This window comes from Pristis pectinata, chromosome 14, assembly GCF_009764475.1.
Source record: "Pristis pectinata isolate sPriPec2 chromosome 14, sPriPec2.1.pri, whole genome shotgun sequence".
Classification (NCBI taxonomy): domain Eukaryota; kingdom Metazoa; phylum Chordata; class Chondrichthyes; order Rhinopristiformes; family Pristidae; genus Pristis; species Pristis pectinata.
Genome location: NC_067418.1, coordinates 9,588,827 through 9,612,109, shown reverse-complemented (window position 1 = coordinate 9,612,109; position 23,283 = coordinate 9,588,827). Strand labels below are relative to the sequence as shown.

Genomic DNA, 23,283 nt, shown 5'->3' with positions numbered 1-23,283 from the left:
TACCTGGTTTTCTCCGCGAATTGTCTTCCTTGAAGGGCCGGTGAACGCGCATTCTGGCTTTGAAATGTATTCGTTTGAACAGGTTCCTTAGCAACAGTTCCCTGTTTCTACAGAGCCGCACCTCCGCCGTGTCACGTTGCGTGTTTGCACGCAAACATCCAAGGCACCATTAATGGCATTGCACTGAAAATCTCCGTCTGAACATTTGGTGGTTCAGAGTTAGGATAAGGCATCCTTCCTCCTCCGTGTTTCACCGCGTTCTGATTCCGGCGACATGGGGACTCACCCACTCCCAATGTTAACCTTGACACACATATGATTAAATAGTGTAATCAGCCGAATATAGGTCGTGGTGTTCTGCTGTGACCAAGAGTTTTCTGGTCTTTCCGTTGTAACATGCATGCAAGTAGTTCATCCAAATCACCTTTCAATGCATTTGGAAAATAATTTAAATGCCTTTTTTGTACCATGGTAAGCCAAAGCACAGAGTATGAGTGCCTTTTGAGTCGAGTGTTCCTTCCTTAACTACCGAGTAGTGAAAGAAAGAGGTAAAGTGAATCTATCCACGTGACGTGGATTTACCCATATTGTTTGTCAGCGCTATCTTATTAACTAAAACCATTGCCTGTGATGAAGAGAGTGTTTTCCTTGGCGTTTATGTTATCAGTCGCCAATTTCCTTTGTCGCTCTGCTGCTCAGAGTCCAAACAATCGGGTTCACGGCCAAGAAAGCTCACCAGCGCCTCCGCTTCCCGAGGAGGCTCAAGAAATCTGGCATGTCCCCTTTGACACTCACCAACTTTTATCCATGCATCATAGAAAGCATCCTATCTGGATGCATCATGGCTTGGTACCGCAACTGCTCTGCCCAGGACTGCGAGAAACTGCAGAGAGTTGTGGACACAGCCCAGCACATCATGGAAACCAGCCTCCCCTCCTTGGACTCTGTCTTTACCTCTAGCTGCCTTGATGAAGCAGCCAGCATAATCAAAGACCGCACCCACTTGGGTCATTCTCTCTTCTCCCCTCTCCCATCAGGTAGAAGACACAGGAGCCTGAGGGCACATACCACCAGGCTCAAGGACAACTTCTATCCCACTGTGATAAGACTATTGAACGGTTCCCTTATACGATGAGATGGACTCTTCACCTCACAATCTACCTTGTTTGACCTTGCACCTTATTGTCTACCTGCAATGCACTTCCCTGTAGCTGTGACACTTTACTCTGTATTCTGTTATTGTTTTTACCCTGTACTACTTCAATGCACTGTGCAATGAATTGACCTGTACGATCGGTATGCACAACAAGTTTTTCACTGTACCTCGGTACAAGTGACAATAACAAACCAATACCAATACCAATCCTGACCTTGGGTGCTGTCCATATGGAGTTTGCACGTTCTCCCTGCGACCCCACAGGTTTCCTCCAGGTGTTCTGGTTTCCTCCCATATCCCAAAGACATGTGGGTGCATTGGCCACTGTAAATTGCCCCTAGTGTGTTGGTGAGTGATAGAATCTGGGGAGAATTAAGTGGATTGTGGGGAGAATAAAATGGTTCAGGGCAGGATTTGTATGAACATGTGTGCTTGATGGTCGCCACAGGCTCAACGGGCTGAAGGGCCTGTTTGCGTGCTTTATCTCTTTGTGACTCTTTCTGTCTCTCCAACATTAGTGGAGAAAACCCGGGAATGAAATTCCCAAATTTCCAGAAATGCTCAATGGATAGTAATTTGGAATCACAGAGTCATACAGGATGAAAACAGGCCTTTCAGCCCAACAAGTCTGTGCAGACCATAAAGCATCCATTTACATCAATCCTACACCAATCCCATTTTATTCTCACATTCCCATCAATTCCCCCCGGCTTCTGTCACTCACTTACACACCGGGTGTAATTTACAGCAGCCAATTAACCTACCAACCCACATGCGTTTGGGATGTGGGAGGAAATCGGAGCATCTGGGGGAGACACATGGGGGTCACAGGTAGAGTGTGCAGACTCCACACAAACAGCACTGGAAGTCAGGATCGAACCCCGGTCTCTGACACTGTGAGGCAGCAGCTCTACCCGTTGCACCACTGTGCTGCCCCCTTCAGGAATATGCTGTTTTAAACAGGTACCCTCTAATTCTAAGACTGTGCCCTCTAGTCCTAGACTCACCCACCAAGGGAAACAGCTTAGCCACATCTACTCTGTTCAGTCCTTTCAACATTCGAAATGTTTCTATGAGGTCCCCTCTCATTCTCCTGTACTCCAGTGAGTACAGTCCAAGAGCTGACAAACGCTCATCATAAGTAAGCCCTTTCATTCCGGGAATCATCCTCGTAAATCTCCTCTGAACCTTCTCCAACATCAGCGAAATTTTGTCCATGTCTAATTTCCCCTGCACTGAGGATGCAGGTAGGAGTCAACTATATTACTCATTCTGGAGACTCATTAGGCTAGACCAGGTAAGGACAGCAGATTGCTTCCTTGACAGACATTAGTGAACTAGATGTTTTTTTTGTCAATAATCTGGTAGTTTCATGCTCACCACTACTGAGACTAGCTATTTTTAAATTGCAAATTTATTTAATTACTTGAATTTAAACTCCCAACTGGAATGCTGGGATTTCGGCATGTCTCGAGATCAGTGATCCAGAACTCCAGCTGCCAGATGTAATTTAACCAATTTGCTACCTTATCCCACACAATGTCTTACTTAATATTTCATGAGAAGCATGACCATTTGAAATACTAATACTAGTTAGTATTTCAAAATTTAAAACAAAATATTTTATGAAGCCTGTGAAATTGAATCTGCACAGAAACCTAGACTTTCACATTTTGGAGTGTTAAAAACATAGAAACATAGAAAACCTACAGCACAATTCAGGCCCTTCGGCCTACAAAGCTGTGCCAAATGTCCCTACCTTAGAGATTACTAGGCTTACCCATAGCCCTGAATTTTTCTCAGCTCAATGTACCTATCCAAAAGTCTCTTAAAAGACCCTATCGTATCCACCTCCACCACCGTTGCTGGCAGCCCATTCCGTGCACTCAGCACTCTCTGAGTAAAAAACTTACCCCTGACATCTTTGTACCTACTCCCCAGCACCTTAAACCTGTGTCCTCTTGTGGCAAACATTTCAGCCCTGGGAAAAAGCCTCTGACTATCCACACGATCAATGCCTCTCAACATCTTATACACCTGTATCAGGTCACCTCTCATCCTCCATCGCTCCAAGGAGAAAAGGCTGAGTTCACTCAACCTGTTTTCATAAGGAATGCTCCCCAATCCAGGCAACATCCTTGTAAATCTCCTCTGCGCCCTTTCTATGGCTTCCACGTCCTTCCTGTAGTGAGGCGACCAGAACTGAGCACAGTACTCCAAGTGGGGTCTGACCAGGGTCCTATATAACTGCAACATTACCTCTCAGCTCCTAAATTCAATTCCGCGATTGATGAAGGACAATACACTGTATGCCTTCTTAACCACAGAGTCAACCTGTACAGCTGCTTTGAGTGTTCTGGGAAATATGCAGAATGTTTTTCCCCAAATATAGATAAAGCAAGACTTTACTGGTGAACAACTACAAGCCCTCTAAAAAGACAAAATAATTAGCCTTGTGTTGACTTGTAAAATTATGCTTGACATTGGAACATAGTAACAGATCATTCACACATTTAAATAACAGGCAATAATCATCTTCAAGAAGAAAAAAACCAAATCACTTCTTTCAACTATCAATCCTGCCTCAAAAATTAAAGTTTTTGGGTAAGCAGTGACCAGTAGTTAAACCAACATCAACAACATGACAGTACACATCCCGACTCTTTAATGCCCAAACCCCATTTTATAAAACTACATTTTGCAGGATCTTGCCATCACTGGCAAGGCCAGCATTTATTGGCCATCCCCAGTTGCCCTCGAGTAGACTGACTTGCTGGACCATTTCAGAGAGTAGTTAAGAGACACCCACATCAACTGGGTCTGAAGTTACTAGCAACATATGGCAGATTTTCTCAACTGCAGGGCCATCTCATATGACTAAATTTTGAACTCTGGATTGTTAGTTGAATTTAACTACAAAGTTGCCATGGTGGGATTCCAATTAAGGTCTCTGGGTGGGAGGCCAGCCGTCTGGATTACTGGGCTAGTAACTCCACCGCTGTGCCAGCACCATACATGCAAAGTTCACCTCACTAGTGTGATGTATCATTCACAACTCACGTGGTCGTGATGAGGAAGGTTTTGAGACTCTTTCTGGTACTCTTCCAATTTTCACACTCTTCTGAGGGACCCACTATTGCTTCAGTGTCACTAGGCTAAATCCCAGATCTCACTACCTTCTGGGGATTCATCTAAAGGTAGTGAGAGCTACCTTTGACTGCAATTGCAGGGACAGGTAATAGATGTAACCCTGCTGGCATCGTGCACACTGCAAGATCAAAAAAATAATTTGAAAAGTCAATCATGCTTATGTCTCTAGTTTATTCATATTCAAAATTCACGGTATCTTTAAAGTGGACAATCTCACTACCTTTAGATGAACAATGAGATCTGCCAAAAATGACAAAAGTTTCCACTTCCATTCAACTCACCATCAAATTATTGTCGAGAGCTCTTTACATAAGCAAAAAGTGAATTAAAAATAGATATATCTGTCTATCTCCTTTAAATATGCAAACTGTGAATAACTTCTTGCTATCATTCAATGAACTGAACATCTACACCATTAATATATTCAGCAGTCTGCGCCATCTAGAGACATCCTAATGGATATTCTCAGAACCTCCTTGAGAAGATGTAATATCCTCACTATTTCATGAGCCCAAAATAGAAAAGGAACATCCAGGAAATCACTGAGGACCTCAGGTCTCTACAGGATTATTTGGCAGCCATTTTCCCAAACAAGCCAGCCACCTGCACTGGACTTTCTCTGTAGCTGTTACACTTTATTCTGCATTCTGTTATTGTTCTACTTTGTACTACCTCGGTGTACTGTGCAATGAATTGATCTGTATGGATGGTATGCAAGACAAGTTTTTCACTGTACCTCAGTTCATGTGACAATAGTAAAACAATTCCAATTCCAATTAACCACACCACCTCCACCAGCCAGCAGATCATACCCAGGGCTCTTTATCTACCTCAAAGCCCACAGACCTGTGGAAGCAAGTTGCCCTCTGAGGGACTGCACAAGAAGATCTCCAGCATGGTTTTATTACTATTCTAAATCCATAAAATATCCTCATCACTTTTTTCATTACCTTTCATATAATTCAGGTAAGTTTTGAAATAATAGATTATTGTGAGAAGATTCTCTGTTTTGTTTTAATATTTTGTATTTTTCTTCCAAATTCATTCAATATGTGGATGTAAGGGAGGAGAAATTGTCATTTATTGCATCAGTTTTCAATGGAAAACAGGGTCAAGGGGGATTTTCTGGTGAGGCTATGGCTTGAGCCACAAAGTTATCTGAAATACACCAAATACAACATTTGCCACAGACAATAAGCAGCTGCCTGAAATGGTCATTCAGCTTCCTGCATATTAGAGCAGATTGTCAGAAATGGAAACACAAGCAGAGCATTTGGTACTTCAAGCCTGATCCATCGTTCAGTAAGAACGTGGCTGGTCATGCACCTCAAGTCCACTTCCCCGAATGTTATGTTCAATAATCTTTCAATCTTAGAATCATCATAGAATTATAGAAATATACAGTGCAGAAACAAACCCTTCTGGTTCATCTCGTCCACGTCGACTGTGATGCCTATCTACGCTAATCCCATTTGCCCACATTAGGCCATATCCCTCGACACTCTTCCTATCCAAGTACTTTCCAAGTGCCTTTTAAATGTATCAGCTTTGAATATATTCATTGATTGAACATCCACAGCCCTCCAAGATAGAGACTTCCAAACATTGACACTCCTGTCCTTACTTCAGTCCTAAATGCAAAAAACAAGCAGCTGGAGGAACTCTGGAAGAAGTCCTCTTGCAGGGTCCCGACCCAAAACGTGGACTACCCCTTTGCTTCCATAGATACTGCTTGACCCACTGAGTTCCTTCAGCAGCTTGCTTTCTGCTCCAAGTCCCAGCATTTGCAGTCTCTTGTAACCCCCTCAGTCCTGAGAAACTGCCCCCTAGTTCTAGACTCTGCATAGAGAGGAAACAGACTCTCTTTGTCAACCTTCCTCAGAATCTTCTCAGAAGGGTGGCACAGTTGCACCGTCAGTAGAACTGCTCCCTCACAGTACCGGTGACCTAAGTTCAGTCGTGACCTCTGGTGCCATCTATGTGGAATTTGCATGTTCTCCTTGAGGCCTAGTCGGTTTACTCCATGTGCTCTTGTCTCTTCCACATCCCAAAGATATGGAGTTTGGCTGATTAATTGGCCACTGTAAATTACCCCTGGTATGTTGGTGAGTAGTAGAGACTGGGGGTGTTGATGGGAATATGGAGAAAATGAAGTAAAAATGGGATCACTGTAGGACTGGTGTAAATTGCTGCTTAATGGTTGGTATGGACTGTTTCCATGCTTTACGACTTTATGACTCCAATGTTATGTACTAATGTTACTGAAGATCCTAACATCAGTTTAAGAATTCCTTCCAGAACTGGGTAGCACTGGAGTTTTGCAGTGTTTGCTGCAGCCACCAATGAACCAAAGTTTCTTTTCAAATCATAACTTGATGTGGAGCCAAAAAGGCACTGTGTGTTTTCTGTCCCAAAAGGCCTCCGTGGACTACTGTCAGTTCATGTGAAATATAATGTTGTTGTTTCCAGCATTTAATAAATGAAGCATTTCAATAGACAAAAAGTGTACAATTTAAAACCCTTTCTCCTTCCATGGACTGCAATGGAAGCTTATTAGGTTTATTGCTGAAGTGTATCTATAATCTGCTAGCATGTTTTGACCCTTCTGACTCTGTAATGCAGTCAAGTGTTGATTTGTGTCTTCAAGGCAAAAATATTCTTTTCTGATTGTATAATTGTGTAGTGTATCATGCAAGAGAGGAGAAATGAAACTTAAGTGAGGAGAGATAATATTTCCAGGATAGAGAAGGGAGATATTACTCCTTCCAGATATAAGAGTTACATAAAATATTGTTGTTGAGTTGTTAAAAGGAGCAAGATACAAGTAAACTGAAAGCTTCAGAAAGGGTTCAATCACATCAGTGGGTCAAGAGTAACATTTGGCCAGACCAGGTAAGATGTCCTTTCCTGAAAGACATGACAGAACTAGATGGGTTTTGCAACATGCCTGTAACTTTCTTGTTCACCATAACTGAGAAAAGATATTAATTTATGGATTTATTTCATTATTTGAGTTTAAGTTGACCAGCTGCCATGTTGGGGTTTTAATTCATGTCTCTGAATCAATAGACCTGGTTCTAATCCAGTAACATAACCACAATGTTTCCATATCCCTGCACTGAATGAGCTTGAGTGCTGAACCATTCATTTCCATGAGGGCAAAAATACTAATTTAACTTTTGGTAATTACAACAGTTAAAAGACACAATTGTTAAAAAAACTTCCTCTATGTCTACCATATTATCAAAGGTTTTATGCACATTTCATGTCAAGCTCCATTAAAATTTCCAAAACCCACATTTATAATGGAAACCATTAATGTAAACTTGCTACCCTATAATTATGTCCTCCCCTTATTAGAGAAACTGTATCACCACCAATAGTGGCAGAGTTAATTATGGAATGAGATTACACAGGCTGTTTTCCATTACCAATGTGGACATAGAATTTATAACATAGAATCATAGAGCAATACAGCACGGACACAGGTCCTTTGGCCCAACCAGTCCATGCCGACCACGGTGCACACCCACCTAGTCCGAATTTCCTGCATTCGGCCCATATCCTTCTAAGCCCCACCCCTCCATGTACCTATCCAAGTGCTTCTTAAATGACACTTATTGTACCTGCCTTAACCACTTCCTCTGGCAGCTCGTTCCATATACTCACCACCCGCTGCGTGCAAAAGTTGCCCTTCAGGTCCTTATTAAATTTTTCCCCTCTCACCATAAACCTATGCGCCCTAGTTTTGGACTCCCCTACCCTGGGGAAAGGACGGTTACCATCCACCTTATCCATGCCTCTCATAATTTAAACACTTCAATAAGGTTGCCCCTCATTCTCCTACATTCCAAGGAATAAAGACCCAGCCTGGCCAACCTCTCCCTATAACTCAGATCCTCTAGTCCTGGCAACATCCTCGTAAATCTTTTCTGCTCTCTTTCCAATTTAACCACATCTTTCCTTTAACAGGATGACCAAAACTGTACATAGTACTCCAAGTACGGCCTCACCGGAGACTTATACAACTGCAACATAATGTCACAACTCCTTGTCTCAGTGCCCTGACTGATGAGGGCCAGCATGCTAAGCACCTTTTTCACCACCCTGTCTATCTGTGACGCCACTTTTAATGAACTATGAACTTGTACTCCTGGGTCCCTCTGTTCCACTACACTCCCTAGTGCCCTACCATTCACAGTATAAGTCCTACACTGGTTTCACTTTCCAAAACGCATCACCTCACACTTATCTGTATTGAAATCCATTTGCCAATCCTTGGCTCACTTCCCTAACTGATCAAGATACCCCTGTAATCTGTGATAACCTTCTTCACTATCAACAACAACTTCTAAATTTGTGTCATCTGCAAACTCTTTAACTGAAGGCTGAACTTGAAAACTGCACAAAATCTGAACTATCTGAAATGCCATGGGAGAATGGCTAGATTCATGTGTATTTATAAATCTACCAGATTTTGAAAGTCTCATCTCTACATATTTTATATTCTGTGGAACTTATTTCATTTAATGTCTCACTTTGCTATCACATACCATTGACTTATTTAGCAAAAAGACAAACTGCTGGAGGAAGTTGTGGGGGTGAAGGAACTGTTGACATTTCAGGTTGAGACCCTGCATCAGGACTTTCTCCAGGATTCCTCCAGCAGTTTTCTTTTTGTTCCAACATCTGCCATCTCTTGTGTCTCCCTTGATTTATTGTCAGTAAAGAGGGCACAGGGAACATGAAAATGAAAAATGAGGCAAGTGACAACAAACTTTGAATGAGAAACTAGTGAGATTTTAGAGGAAAAACAATCTTGAATCATCAGGCAGGAAAAGTAACCATTTAAAAGAAGTGAATTGGTGGAAGAAAGTAGGAAACCGATTGTAAAGAAAAGCTCATCTTTTTTATTTGTCAGTAACTGAATAGTTAAATGTATAGAATAAATCATGCAATATAAAGATAGCACAATGTTACGTCTACTATAATGCAATCAAATGTAACTGTAAAGCTATATTGGGTTTTATTTGTTTTATTAATATTTTTAAATAAATGTAATTAAAGTTTCCTCAAAATCCTGGCTCTGGACCTGTCATATCTGGCTGATGCTTGACTCTACTAGCTTTTAGGAGGTGTTTAAGAGGCTTTTAGATTGGTACATGAATATGCAGGGAATGGAAGGATATGGATGAAATGCAGGCAGAAGGGAGTTTAATTTGGCATCATGTTCAGCTGAGATATCGTGAGCCTAAGAGCCTGTTCCTGTGCTCTGCTGTTCAATGTTCTGAGCATTTGCAGATGCTTTGATTGTACAAATTGCAGTCACCTTCATGCAGCATTACTGCCTCATTACGACTTCAATGCACTGTTGAAATTAAATGATCTGTATGGATGGCATGCAAAACAAAGTTTTTCCCTGTACCTCGGTACATGTGACAATAATAAACCAATTTACCAATTTAGGAAGGATGTGGAGGCTTTGGAAAGGGTGCAGAAGAGGTTTACCAGGATGCTGCCTGGATTGCTATAAGGAGAGGGTGGACAAATTTGAGTTGTTTTCTCTGGAATGGCAGAGGCTGAGGACAGACCTTATAGAAGTTCATAAGATTTTGAGAGGCATAGATAGAGTAGTCAGCCGGTATCTTTCTTGCAGGGTCAAAATATCTAATACCAGAGGGCATGCATTTAAGGTGAGAGGGGGAAAGTTCAAAGGAGATGTGTGGGGCAAATTTTTTTACACAGAGAGTGGTGGGTGCCTGGAATGTGCTGCCAGTGGTGGTAGTGTAGGCAAATACAATAGAGGTGTTTAAGAGGCTGTGCAGAGAATGGAGGGATATGGACCATGTGTGGGCAGAAGGGATTAGTTTAGTTAGGCATTTAATTACTAGTTTAATTAGTTTAGCACAACATGGTGGGCTGAAGGGCCTGTTCCTGTGCTGTTCTATGTTCTTTGCAAACCATGAAATGTACATGAGTGAAATCACTCTGAGCACTTATGAAATTTCTTTTGGATGTCAGCACAGTTTCCTAGAGAGCTGAAAAGTTGTTTTGTAACTAAGATTTATAGTGTGCAGATGGTAGTGATGGGAAGCTACAGACCAAATTACTACGTTTTCTTCTTCCCAGGCAGTCCCTTGCGATCAAGGATGACTCATTTGGCATCCCATTTTAGAGTTGGGGAAGGAGGTGCCCGAAAGGATGTGCAGGTTGTGTGCTTCTTCTATTACTTGCTTGGCTTGGGCTCCCTTGTGCCCGTGATGCAGGGACTTGAGATTTTCATTGTCATCCTCAGTGGTCCTTCTCCATTTTGAGCAGTCAAGGGAACAGAATAGTAAGTAGGGATGCTGCATGTTTTTCCAGGGAAGTTTGAGCACATTCCTGAATCTTTCCCTTTGTCCATCTGGTAATCAGAGCTCACAATAGAACATCTGTTTCCAGAGACTTGTATTGGTATTGGTATTGGTTTATTATTGTCACTTGTACCAAGGCACAGTGAAAAACTTGCCTTGCATACCGTTCATACAGGTCAATTCATTACACAGTGCAGTTACATTGGGTTAGTACAGAGTGCATTGAGGTAGTACAGGTAAAAACAATAACAGTACAGAGTAAAGTGTCACAGCTACAGAGAAAGTGCAGTGCAGGTAGACAATAAGGTGCAAGGTCACAACAAGGTAGATTGTGAGGTCAGAGTCGTATAAGGGAACTGTTCAATAGTCTTATCACAGTGGGGTAGAAGCTGTCCTTAAGCCTGGTGGTACGTGCCCTCAGGCTCCTGTATCTTCTACCTGATGGAAGAGGAGAGAAGAGAGAATGACCTGGGTGGGAAGGGTCTTTGATTATGCTGGCTGCTTCACCAAGGCAGCGAGAGGTAAAGACAGAGTCCAAGGAGGGGAGGCTGGTTTCCGTGACGTGCTGGGCTGTGTCCACGACTCTCCGCAGTTTCTTGCGGTCCTGGGCAGAGAGATTGCTGTACCAAGCCATGATGCATCCAGATAGGATGCTTTCTATGGTGCATCAATAAATGTTGGTGAGTGGGCATGCAAACAACCTAGCCTGCCCAGTGAAACCAACCTAATGGAATAAGGTCTTAGTATTGAGGATGTTGGCCGGGCAGTGGCCATTGTCATAGGTTCACTTACCCTGCCAATGCATTTGGAAGGTTTGTTGGAGATAATGTTCATGGTATCTTTCCAGTTCCTTAAAATATCTGCAGTTCTAGAAGCATATAGGAGGGCAGGGTTCCCTGTTGCTCAAATGGCCAAGAGTTATGTGCCAAGTTTGAGTAGTTCAATCTGGAGAAGTGTGAGGTGGTACACTTTGGAAGGACAAAGTCCAAGGCAGAGTACAAAGTTAATGGCAGGGTTCTGAGTAGTGTGGAGGAGCAGAGGGATCTGGGGGTCCATATCCACAGATCCCTGACAGTTGCCTCACAGGTGGATGGGTAGTTAAGAAAGCTTATGGGATGTTAGCTTTTGTAAGTCGAGGGATTGAGTTTAAGAGCTGCGAGGTAATGATGCAGCTCTATAAAACTCTGGTTAGACCACACTTGGAGTACTGTGTCCAGTTCTGGTCGCCTCATTATAGGAAGGATATGGAAGCGTTGGAAAGGGTGCAGAGGAGATTTACCAGGATGCTGCCTGGTTTAGAGAGCATGTATTATGAGGAGAGACTAAGGGAGCTAGGGCTTTACTCTTTGGAGAGAAGGAGGTTGAGGGGAGACATGATTGAGGTGTACAAAATATTGAGAAGAATAGACAGAGTGGACAGCCTGCGCCTCTTTCCCAGGGCACCAATGCTCAATACAAGAGGGCATAGCTTTAAAGTAATGGGTGGGAAGTTCAAGGGAGATATCAGAGGGAGGTTTTTTACCCAGAGAGTGGATGGAGCATGGAATGCGCTGCCTGGGGCGGCGGTGGAGGCAGGTACATTGGTCACATTCAAGAGATTACTAGATAAGCATATGGAGGAATTTAAAATAGAGGGATATGTGGGAGGAAGGGGTTAGATAGTCTTAGGCGAGGTTTAAAAATCGGCACAACATTGTGGGCCGAAGGGCTTGTATTGTGCTGTATTGTTCTATGTTCTATTTGAGCATCAGATGGCTAAAGGCTGAGCTGGTGCACTGAAGGCAAAGGTGAATTCCATCGACATCTGCCTTCTCCAAGAGCTGGCTCCCAACTTCTGATGATTTCCAAAGTCTCGTAGTGAACCTTTATTGTCGGAGGGTGATTGTACATCAGGGACAGGTTGGTAGAGGACCTGTGTTTTGCAGGTGTTGGACACACAGCCCGTTCGCTTGTGGGCTTCAGTGAAGGAGTTGACAGTGACTTGCAGCTCGGTGTCTGAAAGTGTGCAGATGGAAAAGATCAACTAACAGCAGATTCACAGCAGCATGACACCGTGGTTTTGCCCATGAGAATCAGGCCATTCGTGTTAATTAAGAGACAAAGAGATAATTGATGATATTAGTCTCAGCAAACAACCAGGAAGGAAAAACAAGTCAGGTGAGAAGGTCACAAGGCAGAGACCTGCACAGATGGCAGATTGGGTGTAACGATAGCTGAAGGAACAAAGTACTGCTATAGCAAAAGGGAGGACAAACCCAAAAAAGAACAATTACATGCTTTGCTACCCAATGCCAAATGGTTAATACGTATATTGTTCAATGAACTATCATTTAAGAATGGACGGTGTTGATCACTAGATCGATTTGGTGTCATGGTAATGTCAGACGGTACTCCAGTAAGCTGGTTTTCAATGTAGAGTAAATAAATAAAGAACAAGATTGGATTTTGACAATGCCATTCATAGCCACAGGACATCCACCCTAGTCTCTGATGTGTTGTGATATATGAGAAAACCTGGCAGCCAATTAAGTTACACTGGAAGAACAGCAATGGCCAGAACTCAGCAGATCACATAACATTGCTGGAGAAAGGGATGGTAAGGTTTCAGTGAAAAGCCTTTCATCAGAATCTTTGATATGAATCGTTCTTAAGAAAATACAGAGGGCAGAGAAAGGGATGGGGAGCAGAAAAGAACAGAAGTGGAAGGTCTGTCAGAGCAAAAGGCAAAAAGATTAAGTAACAAAAAGGGTAATTGGACAAGGCAAAATGGCGATGGCAGTGGGACATGTCATAAAGCAAAACATGGGTTCAGAAGGGGTCTAAGTAGAAATTGCATGAAATCTTATAAACAGCACCGGACAAGAAAATGGATCAGTGGTCATGAACTGGGATTATCTCTTTGACGTTGGATAGATCAAATGAAGGTGTCCTTGCTGAAAGTTTAGTCTATAAATCTGTTTCCAAATCAACTTTTTTTTTGCCATTTTAACTCTCTGTCCAGCTCTTACCCCATTCCAGTGAAGCACAAGGTAAGCTCAGAGTACAGGAGCTCATTTTTTCATTCAGAATATTGTGGTCTTCTGGACTCAACGCTGAATAAAACAATTTCAGTTTCCTCAGTTTTTTTGAATAATGGCTGCTGTTTATGATTTTATTTTCATTTCCATCTGCTTGAGATCCATTTTTATTTCTTTTACTGCTGAATATTTCCAGCATTTTGTTTTTATTTCCAATTTCATATTGAGGATATTGCAGAAGCTTCCGGCACTTCTTTCAAGCATGATATGGGCTATTTCCTTGTAGGCTTGAGAAGACAAACAGGATTTCTTCTTCGGGGTTGGGAATGAGTTGCTTCAACTCCTATTCTAGAGTCACTGAACGGTTCCATGTGGGATTTTGCCACTGGTGGTGCAGGCGGGTGTTTGATGGAGTGGATTGTTTGGGACATTGTGTGTTCCTTTCATTGTTTCCTCATTGCCTCTGTGACCACCTTGCACCAAAATGGACATCAATTTTTTTTGTTCTATTTGTGTTCTTTCTTGTAAAAATTATGTATAATTTATGTTTAATTAATGTTTTTCTTGTGAATGCTGCTTATATGATACAATGTACCTGTGAAGCTGCTGCAAGTAAGTTTTTCATTGCAACTGTGCATACATGTACTTGTGCATATGACGATAAACTCGACTTTGACTCCAAAGAGAGCTGAGCTGCTTTAAGCCTTCCTGATACTCCTTTTTTGATTAGTCATGGGACAGGGAGTCCTATGATTCAGTAAAGATTTATATGTTTCAAGGAAGCTTTGAGAATATCTCTGGAACATATTCTTTCATCACCTGGAAATCTGTTGCTGTGTCAGAGCTCAGAGTGGCGTGCTTGCTTCATGACTCTGCTATTGGGCGTGGAGAATGGTGTGGCCCATCAACGGGAGCTGGTGATTTGAGGGTTGATGCCAGGGATGTTAGCCTGGGATAATGTCAGTGGACTTGGAGATTTTGCAGAGACAATACTGATAGTACTTCTCCTCAATGAGGTGCCTACTGTAGGTTGTCCGTTTCTCTGAGGCATATGAGAGAGTGGAGATCGCTGCTTGGTAGGCCATGAACTGAATGTTGGGTATGAGGGTGTGGTCTTTGTGGATATATTTTTCATTAATTCATCAAAGGTCCTGTAGATCCTGAAATAGGGAAGCTGATTTACAATTCCAGGTCTTCGATGTGGATCTTATTTGTTGGGGATAGTGTTGTACAGTAGGTGTAGGTTGTTGGAAGACTTTTGCCTTCCAAATGTCTTGTATAAGTCCCATCATCTCGTATGCTTCAGAGAAAGAGTTAAAATGACGTGGAGCCTTGTCTCCAAGAGTGCACAAACATGAGTGTCAATTGCTTATTTAATTTAGTGACTAAGGTTGGTGTGATTTTGTTTCTGGCACAGAGATGAAGAAACTTGAACCATTTCTTGTTCATCTTGCAGATTAACTCACTCCCATGAGAAGTTTGTTGGAGGTGAATACAGTTTTGCAGCGAGGAAGGCCGAGAAGTAGAGACACAAGAGACTGCAGATGCTGGAAGCTGGAGCCACAAACATTGGAGGCGTTTAAGGAAGAGATAGATAGATATCTAAATAGTTGGGGTATCAAGGGATATGGGGATAAGGCCGGAAATTGGGGTTAGAATAGTTTTTTTTTCACCTGCCCCCCCCACAATTTCTCATTTGTTTTTCTTTTTTCCCTTTTCCTTGGAGCAGATTCGATGGGCCGAATGGCCTACTTCTGCTCCCTTGTCTTGTGATCTTGTGAAACAATCTGCTGGAGGAACTCAGTGGGTCGAGCTGCTTCTGTTGAAACCCTGCATCCGGGTTGAGAGTAGAGAGGCAAGATAGCCATTATACTGCTCTGGGGGAGTTCTTTGGCCAGCAGAAGACGACGATTAGGGAGGACCTTTGAGGTGAATTTCCTTCCATCAGGCAGCAGAAAAGTCAGGATGAGAAATCAAGCCAATGTTTAATATCCAAAAGTCAATAACTCTCGTCATTTATCATATTGGTTACATTACCGGACTGGAATTAAGAACTTTGGACCATTAAACCAGAGACATGAGCTTGAATTCCATCAAAATAACTGGGGAATTTAAATTCAAGTAACTAAATATATCTACGATAAAAAGACAGTGATAGTTACAATGATACTACTGGATTGCTGTAAAAATCCTTTAAAGGAGGGAAATCTGGCATCCTTACCAAGTCTGGCCTATATGTAACTCCAGACCCATCAAATGCCTTCAGAAATGGCTTACCAAGCCGCTTAGTAATTAGGGATGGACAATAAATGCCAATTTTGCAAGTAATGTTCTCATTTGGTGAAAGAATAAACATAGAAATATGTCTGGGCCCAGGCTAGATCAAGACTTTGTTTAGGACACAATCCCAGAAGCAAAAGTGTTGCCAATTGAGCTAAGGCTGACATAATGAAGACACTAAAGTTAGAAATAAAATAGTTATAACTGTAATGTAATGTAACCAAAACTCTTCTGTTAATGGGCACTGTGGTTGATCATTAAAGATAAAGGCTTGAGGTTTGTGGTTACAATTAGACCTCTGTGCTTTAGTAACTGTTTTTAAAATTACTAACTCATTATCAATATTGCAAAACCTTTTCCTGCTGCTTCAGAACTTCACTTGGGCTGAAGTGGAAGCTTCTTCCTGTCAGCTCCATTCTCACTGAGCGTGGTTCATTTGTGTGCAGATGACAGATCACCTTAGTCTGTTTTGTTGAAACAACTGCATTGCTTTTAATTTCAAGCTGGTGGCAGACAATGGATGGTTTGCAAGGAGCATTGGTAATTGGTTTATTATTGTCACATGTACCGAGATAAAGTGAAAAATGTTGCATGCCATCCAGACAGATCATGCCAGATATAAGTTCATCAAGGTAGAACGAAAGGAAAACAAAACAGAATGCAGAAAATTGTGTTACAGTTACAGAGAAAGTGCAGTGCAGGTAGACAAATAAAGTACAAGGGCCAAAATGCAATAGATTAAGAAATCAAGAGTTCATCTTTATCATAGAAGAGGTCCGTTCAAGAGTCTTATAACAGCGGGATAGAATACGTCCTTGAGCCTGGTGGTATTTGTTCTCAGGCTTTTGTATCTTCTGCCTGATAGGAGGGAGGAGTCCTTGATTATGCTGGCTGTCTCCCCAAGGCAGTGGGAAGTGCAGACAGATTCAATGGAAGGGAGAATAGTTTTTATGATAGACTGGGCTGCATTCACAACTCTCTGCAATTTATTGCGTTCATGGGCAGAGCAGTTGCCATACCAAGCTGTGATCCGTACCTTTTGCTTTAAAATGAGGGAGTGCGATCCTGCTGCTACTTACACTAAAGGTGAAGGCTAAAGAGAGTGCTGCTGGGGAGGGGGTTGTGGAGGAGACAGAGTGCAGGGGTTGGTATAAACGCATGTGATTAGAGGGCACCTGTGGCACATTTACTGTGATTTAGAGGCCAGGTTGGGATTTAGAGTTTAGGAGCTGGAGGGGGTTAAAGTGTGCAGATATATAGAACAAGGGATGCTGAAGAAAATGAGGAATAGAATGGCCAGTATGTTGAGTGCATGCATGTGATGGTGGTGATATTGTTTTTAGTGATGGGAATTGAAAATCCTGGGTATGGAATGGATGAGAGGAAGGATTGAAGCATGCTAACCAGAGAGAAGAGCAGATTGGGGCATGAGGGTGTGTAGGAGACTGCAGGGGTGGGGAGTTGGAACATGTAGTTGGTTGGAGGGTGACTGGAGAGTGTGAACAAAAGAGGAGGGGGTTGGAATGGGTGCAAGGATTTGGAGAGCGTGCATGAGATTGGGGATTGAGGAGGGGTGCAATCAGAGCACGTGCACGCAACTGCAGGAAGATTAGGACTCGTGCACGAGATTGGGGGGGAAATCAGAGCACGTGCACGCAACCTGAGGAAGAGCGGCGCGCGTGCACGCGGTCGGCAGGGGGAAAGCGGAGCTCGCGCGCGCAAACCGCAGGAAGACCGGGCGCGTGCACGAGTTTGGAGGGGGCGAGCGCGCGCACACTCACCGGTGGAGGTACGTGCACGGGATCCGGACGGTGAAACGGAGCGCGAGCACGATCAGACCGCGCAGGCATGAGACTGGAGAAGATATGGGGGGGGGTGGGGGAGGTGGTGAAGCGCGGGCACGAGACTGGAGGAGGGGGGAGTGAAGCGCGGGCACGAGACTGGAGGAGATGGGGGGGTAAAGCGCGGGCACGATACCGGAGGAGATACGGGGGAGTGGAGCGCGGGCACGATACCGGAGGAGATACGGGGGAGTGGAGCGCGGGCACGAGACCGGGCGAGATGGGGGATGGGGTGAAGCGCGGGCACGAGACCTGGGCGGGTGGTGGTGCCCGTGCCCCGGCGCCGGGGCGGCGCGCGGCGCGAGACCGCGTGTGGGAGCGCGCGCTCGGGCACGCGCGGCGTCAGTTCCTACGGACGCCGCTCGCGTCGCATGTCACTGGCGGTCGGTGCGGCGGCGGCGGCGGTGACGGAGCGCAGCGGGCGGGGGCCGCGGGCGGAGGGGGTTCGGCGCGACCACCATGAAGGTGAGGGGCTGGGCGGGACGGGACGGGACGGGGAGGTAGGGGTGAACCCATCGGCCTTGGAGCCTGCCGACTGCCTTCGGACAGCCCACCCCCCCCCCCCATTCCCCCCCTGCCCACCCGCTCCGTGACCCCTGGGCCCGGGCTGGGGGTCGGGGCTCCGGGCCCGACGCCAGCCGCAGGCACCGCCTGCACCCGGGCTAAAATCGGGCGCTGTGGCCGCCCGGCCGCCGGCGAAGTTGCTGGAACCTTCCCTCCAATTGCTCCCGGGGTTTTTGGCCACAACGTTGTGGCGTTGGTTAAACCTCAGCAAACGGTGCAGATTCCGGTCCTAAATCCACACCATCCATCGTCCTCCCCGTTAAAATTGCCGGCGAAAGTGGCCTGAAGGCGGCTGGAGCTGGGATCCCCCCGCAGTGCGGTACTGAGGGAGTGCCGCCCTCCCCCTCAGGTCCCTGGACAGCTCCCTAGAGCAGGGGGGCGATCTCCTGGCTGTCCTGAGGCTAAATATTCATCTATCGCTGAAACAGGTCATCTCACCGTTATCACATTGATATTTGTGGGATCTTGCTGTGCGCACCTGGCCCCCTCTGTTCCCCACGATTGGATGGTGGTCCATAAGTTGGAGACAGAAGAGGCGGCGGACTCTGGAGCAACAGACAATTCTGCCGGTGGGACTCACCCAGTCGAACAGCAGCTGCGGGGTGTGGAGGAATTGTTGACCTTTCAGGTGGAAACCCTGCATCAGGTTGAGGTTGTTCTGGAAGGAAATGTGAAACCTTTTTTATGCAATGAGAAACCTTTAACTCGGATAGAACTGAATTTCCCGCTTGTTATCTGGGCCAGGTCAAATGTTGGAATGAACCAACTCGAAAGCAATTTTGAATGGGTCTCACCTCTTGCCCCCTCACCTCTTTGTACTGGCTGTCTCCCCTCTACTCTTTCAGTCCAGATGAAGGGTATTGACATGAGATGTTGACTGTCCATTTCCCTATATTGATGCTACCCGACCACAGAGTTCCTCGAGTAGCGTCTTTCTTTGCTTTGAATAGGTCTGTTTTCCTGGGACTTTAAGCTTGCCAGTGTTGTTAAAATGAAGATGGTAAATCTGTTGAAGTAAAACAACTTCCAGTTCTTTAAGAAGCAAAGTTAGACTGTGAAGCAGAAACAGGAGGAGGTCAGTCAGTCTCTCAATCCTATTCTGCCATTCAGTGAGATCATGGTTGATCCATTCTTAGTATCGATACAATCTTCCTGCTCTATCCCCATGGCTCCTGTGTAGTTGAAATGCCTTGTCAATTTCAGCCTTGAATGTATTCAATGACTCTGTCTCCACAGCTCTCAGGTGCCGAGAATTCCAAAGATTCACAACCATCTAAGAGAAGTTCTTACTCATCTGTCTTAAATGGATGCTCCCTTGAAACTGTGCTTCTTAGTTCCAGAAACTCATACTTTGACAAACATCCTCTCAGAATCCACCCTGGATCTTGGATGCTTCAATAAGATTATATCTTATTCTCCTGTGGGTACAAGCCAGCCACCTCAACCTTTCCTCCTACATCAACCCCTTCATCCCAGAAATTAATCAAGTGAATCTTAGCTGTAATGCTTCTAATGGAAGCATCCTCCTTCCTTAAATAAGGAGATCAAAACTATGTGCAGTACTCCTGGTGTAGTCTCACCAACACCCTGTAAAGTTGTATTGAAACCTTCCCATTTTTATACTCCACATACCTTGCAATAGATTTCATTAGCCTTCCCAATTACTAGCTGTACCTGTATTGCTAACCTTTTGTGTTTCATGTATTAGGACCTTCAAATCTCCTTAGGCTGCAATATTTTGTGGTTCCAATTCGTTGAATATTAATTTGCTATTTCATTATTTTGAAGTGGATAATAGAACATTACAGCACAGTACAGGCCCTTCGGCCCACAATGTTGTGCCGACATTTTATCCTGCTCTAAGATCTATCTAACCCTTCCCTCCCACATCGCCCCCCCATTTCTCTATCATTCAATTGTCTATCTAAGAGTCTGTTAGATGTCCCTAATGTATTTGCCCCCACAACCTCTGCTGGCAGTGTGTTCCATGGACCCACCACTCTGTGATTTTTAAAAAAAAACTTACCCCTGACATCCCTCTTATGCCTTTCTCCAATCACCTTAAAATTATGTCCCGTCGTGTTAGCCATTGTCACCCTGGGGAAAAGTCTCTGACTGTCCACGCGATCTATGCCTCTTATCATCTTGTACACCTCTATCAAGTCACCTCTCATCCTCCTCCTCTCCAAAGAGAAAAGCCCTAGCTCACTCAGCCTGTCCTCATAAGACATACTCTCCAATCCAGGCAGCATCCTGGTAAATCTCCTGTGCGCCCTTTCTAAAGCTTCCACGTCCTTCCAAAAATGAGGCAACCAGAAATGAACACTTAGACAACCTTCCTTGCTATTTACAACTCCACCAACTTTCATATTATCCATTAACTTACTAATCATACCTCCTACGTTCAGATCCAAGTTGTTAATATATATCTTATTTTTTCCCAAGTTATGCATAATCTGCAAATTTCTTTCCCACTCACTTAACCTATTTGCATCTCTCTTGTATGCTCTCTGTGTTCTCACAACTTGCTCACCTACCACTCTTTGTGTCATCAGCAAATTTGGCTCTAGTATATTTGGCCCTTTCATCCAAATCAACAGTATAGAGTATAAATAGATGAGACCCTAGGATTGATCCCTGTGGCACCCCATGTGTTAGTGATTGTCAATCTGAAAAATGACCTATTTTTCCAGACTGTTTTCTGTTTGTTAGCTACTTCTCTACCCATGCCAATATATAACTCCCTAATCCCCATATGCTGTTTTTTTTTACTTTTTATGTGCCACCACATTGAGCAGTTTCTAGAAATCTAAAAGCACTACTTCTGCTAGAGCCAAGTGGTGGAATGTTGCAGACACCCAATACTACTTGACAAAAGTAAAATCCTGCAAAGGCAAAACAAAAATAGGCAATGATGGATATGCAGCAGGTCAGCACGTGTCTGTGGAGGGAGAAACTGAGTGGGAGTAATGCGCGGAATTCATGATTATCGCCAAATATCCTGATACCACTGAAATGTAAGATGAGATATATGAAAGGACTTTGCTTTTATTTATCTGTTAGCTTGTGTCTCAGAATGGTTAATATTCTAAAATGCTGTAATAGGCTGAAGATTTTAAGAGGCATAATTGAATTCTGTGGAATTGTATGTCAAACCTAAATCAAATTAATTTGTGCTTTGTGAGTATCATGGTTTAAGAACACTTACAATTACTGCAATACAATGCCCTAACTTTAAGAAGGCCTTTGTTGCAGAAAACATTTCATTGGTATGTAATAATAAGCCAGGGTAATTCAATGATAATTCACCTTGTAGGAAAGGATTATACCCATGTGTTGTCCTACCCTGCAGGAGAAAGCCTCGAAGCTCTATTAAGCCTTGGATTGAGGTTCAGAATTCAAGCTTTCTTAGATAGTTAGATAAATGTAAAAAAAAGTTTTATAATATAACTTTCCAACTTCAGAGTGAAATACCATTTAGCTGCTTTCAGATTTTAACTAAAAAATAGAACACAACAGTACAGCATAACAATGGGCCCTTCAGCCCATGATGTCTGTGCCGAACACGATGCCAAGTTAAACTAATCCCTTTTGCCTGCATGTTATCCACATCCTTCCATTCTCTGCATATTCATGTGCCCATCCAAGAGCCTCTTAAATGTGGCTATTGTATCCGCTTCCACCACTCCCCCTGGCAGTGGGTTCCAGGCACCAGCCACTCTCTGTGGAAAAGAAAACTTGCACCACACATCTTTTAAACTTTACCCTTTCACAGTAAATCTGTGCCCTTTAGTATTTGACATTTCAACCCTGGGAGAAAGGGTTCTGACTGCCTACCGTATCTCTGCCTCTCATAATTTTATAAATTTCTATCAGGTCTCCCCTCAGTCTCTGTCACTCCAGAGAAAACAATCCTAGTTTGTCCAGCCTCTCCTTAATACCCTCTAAATCCAGTCCTGTAAAGGGACGTTACAGTAAGGATGTGGAGGATTAGGAGAGGGTGAAGAACATTTGACTTACAGGTGCATTGCAAAGAAAATCTTGCTCCAAGAGATGTTTGCCACAATGCTACCTCCAATAAAAACAAGCATCTCAGTCCTGGAATAATCATAGTGCTGTGTGTGCAGTTGGATAGGAAACCTTTATGTATTGAAGTTTGATTGTTAACATCCATTACATTCTTTTTAACTGTGACCCTCCTGTATCAAATTGTTATCAAAATGTTTTGTAAGAATATAAGAAGTAGGAGCAAAGTTGGCCATGTGGTCATCAATCCAATTCCACCATTCAGTAAGGTTGTAGTTGATGTCATCAGTGGCCTTGACTCTACTTTCTTAATTTTCTTCCATTTTTGTCATGTGAACCATTTCTCAAAGCAGTACAGCTCTTGTATCTCATTGTGGGGATTGCTGTGGTGCATTTTGCATCTTTGTGGGAAGGATGGGATTCTTCCTTTTGCATTCACAGGTGTGTCTTGTCCTCCCCATCATTGCCACCCCTGCCCACAAACTCCTCTCCAGGAGAAACATAAGGACTAATTAAATCCATCATTAAGGCTGATTTTGTGCTAGTTGTTGCAATCTACACTACAGAAGGGTGAAACAATAAGCTATGAAGGTCACCCAATACTTTTTGTCTGTTACACCTCTGAAAGAGCTTGAATTTCAAGCTGTGATTTCTCCCCATCTACCCAAAGGAGAGAGAATGGTGAAAGGTAACCTTGAACAACATTGCAGCTGATTCAAACATCTACAACTGGCTTGTTCCCAAAAGGGGTATGGGCACCAGCTTCTTCGGGACAAAGATTTTCTGATTGCTGCCCAAAGTGACGCTCACAACCCAACAGTGTGTGATTCAAAGGAAAAGGTACTTGTATCAGAGGTTTTGATGTATTTCATGCAACTCTGATATCTGGAAAAACA

General features: G+C 43.7%; 1 protein-coding gene across 3 annotated transcripts in view; it reads left to right on the top strand.

The window, feature by feature from the left end:
* The first annotated feature begins 17,555 nt into the window (after positions 1-17,555).
* Positions 17,556-23,283, top strand: part of zgc:101566 (Transmembrane protein 263-B-like) — a 180,032-nt gene continuing 174,304 nt past the window's right edge. Inside the window, exon 1 of one of the 3 annotated variants that reach the window (XM_052029340.1) lies at positions 17,556-17,745. Coding sequence is in view for 1 of the 3 variants with exons in the window: in XM_052029338.1 (XP_051885298.1) it covers positions 18,257-18,262 (6 nt within the window). In the remaining 2 variants the exon portion in view is untranslated. Of the gene's footprint in view, positions 17,746-18,161; positions 18,263-23,283 lie in introns of those variants that run through there. The other 2 variants (XM_052029338.1, XM_052029339.1) reach the window with 2 other exon arrangements.